The sequence below is a fragment of the Postia placenta genome (assembly GCF_002117355.1).
Source record: "Postia placenta MAD-698-R-SB12 unplaced genomic scaffold POSPLAscaffold_97, whole genome shotgun sequence".
Lineage (NCBI taxonomy): Eukaryota > Fungi > Basidiomycota > Agaricomycetes > Polyporales > Adustoporiaceae > Rhodonia > Rhodonia placenta.
The window spans coordinates 1-4111 of NW_020169928.1; the positions used below are offsets into that span (position 1 = coordinate 1).

At 63.7% G+C, this 4111-nt stretch overlaps 2 protein-coding genes across 2 annotated transcripts; one reads left to right on the forward strand and one right to left on the reverse strand.

Moving 5' to 3' along the window:
* Positions 1 to 2078, forward strand: POSPLADRAFT_1161714 (hypothetical protein; the record flags this gene model as incomplete). The annotated part of the gene is made up of 6 exons (XM_024487691.1): positions 1 to 74; positions 206 to 414; positions 835 to 875; positions 926 to 1190; positions 1464 to 1559; positions 1692 to 2078. Coding segments are annotated over 6 exons (1072 nt in total), but the record flags the coding sequence as incomplete, so codon positions are not given.
* A 940-nt stretch (positions 2079 to 3018) lies between these two features.
* Positions 3019 to 3992, reverse strand: POSPLADRAFT_1161715 (hypothetical protein; the record flags this gene model as incomplete). The annotated part of the gene is made up of 3 exons (XM_024487692.1): positions 3019 to 3477; positions 3531 to 3687; positions 3739 to 3992. The coding sequence occupies 3 exons, from the start codon at positions 3990 to 3992 to the stop codon at positions 3019 to 3021; spliced, it is 870 nt and encodes a 289-aa protein (XP_024332784.1).
* Positions 3993 to 4111: the final 119 nt, after the last annotated feature.

The window sequence follows — 4111 nt, forward strand, 5'->3', positions numbered from 1 at the left end:
GAATGTCCGCGTCGCGCGTGCGAAACGCACGCGTTTTGCCGTCGGCGGGTTCTCTGTGCTGGGATATACCTCTGGTGTGCGCGGGTAGGGAAGACGCCGTTGGGGCGCACGAGAAGTCCTGGCGAGCGCCCCGGCGGGGATGCGCGCGGCGGGCTTGTACACTCGCCCCACCGCAGGCAGACAGCGCAGATGGCGCGACATGCAGAGTGCGTGTCCCGCCGAGCAGACCGCGTCATGCCGCCGCCTCGCTCGGGACAGGACCAGGGGGCGGGATCATTTGCTGACACTTGCGGTGGAGATCGCGCGCTGACGACACGCGGGCACGACATCCCGTTGGCGGACACACGAGTCTCGCCCCGCGCATTGACTCGAAGATCTCCCGGGAGCGGCACCGGCCTGCGTGCTGCCCTGCGGGTGGGTTTCCAGGCAGACAACTGCCCGCGTCGCGCATACAGGCGTGCGTGTGCGCCCTGCCGTTGGTAGATTCTCCGTGCAGGGACGCATGTCCTTTTCGGCGGTGGAATGTGTTGCGGCGACACGCGAAGCCCATGCGAGCGCCCCGGCAGAGATGCGCGTAGCCCGGGTGTTGCGAGATGCTACGCGAGCGGCTGCGTTACGTACGCGGCGGGACCGGGTGCCATGACGCGGAGCGTCCGTGCGTGGGTTTGCAATGCAGGAACGGGGTAGCAGGAGGGATAAAGGAGGGCCGGGGGGGGCATCATCTTCTGGACGTGAATCTGCCGCCTTGGATTGCTATATGTCTCGATGGATCAGCTGGTGTCTGCTTGCGACACCTACGGCTGTTGTGTCTACTAACCTTTATGCGTGTTGCAGGTACGCTCCCGGATGTTGGAGGGTGTTGAAGCACTACAAAGGTGAGTGCGTTCGTAGGCCGAGGTTGCTTTGGCTGATGTTGTGCTTACAGTGTGAGGAGTCGACAGTTGGCGGATGCGGATGCGGGCGCGAGCGTGTGCGGTATAGACGGGGCGATGTCGCGAGATGGTGCGGATGGCGGCAGGAGTGTGCCGGGTGTTGGGCATAAGCTGGGTGGTCTGTCCATTCGATGTCGGCGAATAGGGCGCTGCGGGATCCTGGAAATGAGACGTGGAACCATGGCGCACTGTGCGCGATCGTCGCAGGTCACAGAACGAAGCCGAACGCTGGACAGTAGGTTCTCCAGATGCGGCCGCGTAAGGGACCGACGTCGCGTTGAAGACGTTGGCCATCTGCTGTGCCCGACGCGTGAGCGGCGGGTTACAGTCTGTAGATACAAATGAGACATGGAACGACGACGCACTGTATGGCGTCGTCGCAGAGCGGTGACTGGAATGAGATGGACACTAGCGTCCCGTTGGAGACGTCGGCCATCATGGTTGTCGGGTCGCGCCTGACGTGTGAGCGGCGGGTTACGGTCCATGGATGCGCCTGCTGACGCTGCTGTATGACGTGCAGGCGTCGCGTAGAGCGAGCGCGGTGACGATGCGCATGGCCTGCCGGACACTGCGCACTTGCGGGCAGCGGGCGGGCAACCGGGATGGATGAAGCGCGGAATGAGCGACGTGAGATGTGTCCGCCAGAGGAGTGTTTACCTATAAGACACTGCAGACCCTTCCGTTATGCACACCGTAAGGGTACTAGTACTGGGATGGCTTGATCGCGCGCGACCACTACAGTGTTACGCGGTCCTGCAGACTACCACATGGATAACCGGACGACCAGCGCGCGATCGACGTCAAAGTCGCGCTGTCGCTTCAGCGCCAGCACGTGGTCCGCGCGCGGTCGCTGATCTGCGCATCGGGCATGTCGACGTCGAGGGCGTAGACGGGCGGGGCGTGCAGGATGAGCCGCTGGGGCTCGAGGTCGAACGTCGCGAGCGGGATGTGTGTGTGCGTGCACGGCGTGCACGGCGCGTGGGGCGGCTAGCGTGGACACGCACCAGATTGGGCACCTTGAGGTCGTGCTCGCTCTTCGACCACGAGATATCAGACGGGCTACTGCCCGCGGTCACAGGGAGTAAGCGACGCATCGATGAGGAACGTCTTGAACGCAGGGCGCGGGCCTGGAGGGAGGAGTGGTAGACGCAGTCAGACGGCAGGCACGTCGAGCATCCCGGGGGAAAGAGCGCGGGATTGGACGCTGCTGGTTTGATGCAAACGGTCGCCGAAGGGGCGAGCGAGCGAGACGCGGACGGCAGCGAGGTGGAGACGCGCGGAGGGCGGCGCGCGAGGTCGACTGTATGCGAGGTCGACTGTACGCGAGGTCGACTGTATGCGAGGTCGACTGTATGCTCTGTAAGCCCGCCTGCGCTCGGTGTGGCAACCGAGCATCGGACTTTTGAGACGTCTTCCTTGAGCAATCTAGCCTATTGGAGTATGATGATGACCCGATTCGGCAACGCCTTGCTTCGCTTTCGCGATCGTCGCCTGACGTCACAACGGCAGACAGACGTGCTCGTTCTCGTCTCCTGGCATATATAAGACTGCCCTGCTGCACTGCCCGCGCACACATCCATCCCCCCTGCGCCGCTCGCACCGTCTCCCGCAGAAAGGTTCCGTAATGCAGCTTATTCCCGTCATCACTCAATCGGGCCAAACACCTCAAATTGAAAACACGGATATCCCTCGAACTACTCATCGTATCGTCTTGATTCTTGCTGCGTTCGACCCTGCTCGTCGTTCCGGAGGGCATGGTACCAAGCATGATATGATTTGTCCATGCATAGCTGCTCTCCTCTCCACCGGCCCCCTCCGGATGCAGAATCGTTTTTACCTGTGAACTCAAGCATGTATTCTCTTCATACATGATCGAGCACTAATATGTTCCCCCTCATCACGTATAAGAGCCTGGCATCTCTCCTTCGGGGTACCCAGGCCCCAGTACAGAGTGTTCCTGTTCATGTTCACGCCAACTCAGGTCGTCCAAACCGCGTGAATTCGTGGCACCTTTACGTAAAATACACGTCTCCAAGATCATACAGTCGTAAAGGACATCGAGCACCTTCAGGACGACGGAGACGGCTCATGACCTGCCATGCCCGTTCTCATGCAGCACCGGTCCCAGCGTCTGCCGCAACAGCATCTCGACGCGATCCCGATCCTCCGTCAGCTGCCGCATCTCGTCGCGCCACCGCACCTCGCGCTGCTCGTAGATCTTGCCCATCTCCCCGAGACTCCCCAGCGCCGCTTCCAGCGCACGCCGCAGGTCCTCCTCGCGCGCCTCGCCTCCTGGGGACCCTGCCGCGGACGACGCCGAGGACAGCTGCAGGCGCTGCACCAGCGAGACGCGGTGTGCCCGCGTGGTGCGCCGCTGCGTAGCCAGCGAGTTGAATGAGCTCTTGATCGCGGACAGCTTGGGCGAGTTGGCCAGCGCAGGGTCGCGCCGGATAGAGCGCGACGTGAGCGCATGCAGCTTCGTCGAGTGAGAGGGCGCAGCGAGCAACACAAGCGTCGCATCCGTCTCCCGATCGACGGCTTGGAACTGCCCGAACAAACATCAGCATGCGCGAACGTCTCGACATGCGCAACACTCACCGCTTGCATGAGCGCATCCCACCGGTTCTCCCAGCGCCGGCGCCGCTTCTGCGGGTTGCTGACGTACGACGGATGGTACTCCAGCTGCAGCAGATCCTCCTCCTCGCCCTCCTCCTCTTCGTCGACCCACTCCCCGTCGTCCTCCTCCACCTGCTCGCTCGACACCGCCGTCCCAGACGTGCCCGACCCGTTCCCGGTGCCTCCCCACTCACCCGCCTCCGCGCTTCCGTCCTGGATATAGCGGTCAACGAACCTCTCCTCGCCCGCCGTCTCCTCGCCCGAGCCAGACGACGGCTCCGGGCTCGTCTCCCGCGGCTGCGTGCTCTCTACCCGCGGCGGAGGCTTCATGCGCCTCGCGGCCCTCAGCCCGGCCTGCGGCGCCGGCTCGCGCCTCTTCCCCCGCATCGGCGGCGGCGGCGGGAGCTGCACGGGCTCGTGGCTCGGGCTCGACCGGATGCTCATCGCCGTCTGCGTCCCGCCCGTCGAGTCCTGCAACCCGCGCAGCGGCACGAACGTCCAGGCGTAGTACGCCGGGCCCGGGAACGGGGTCGACGGGGGCGAGAACGTCGAGTCGGACGGCG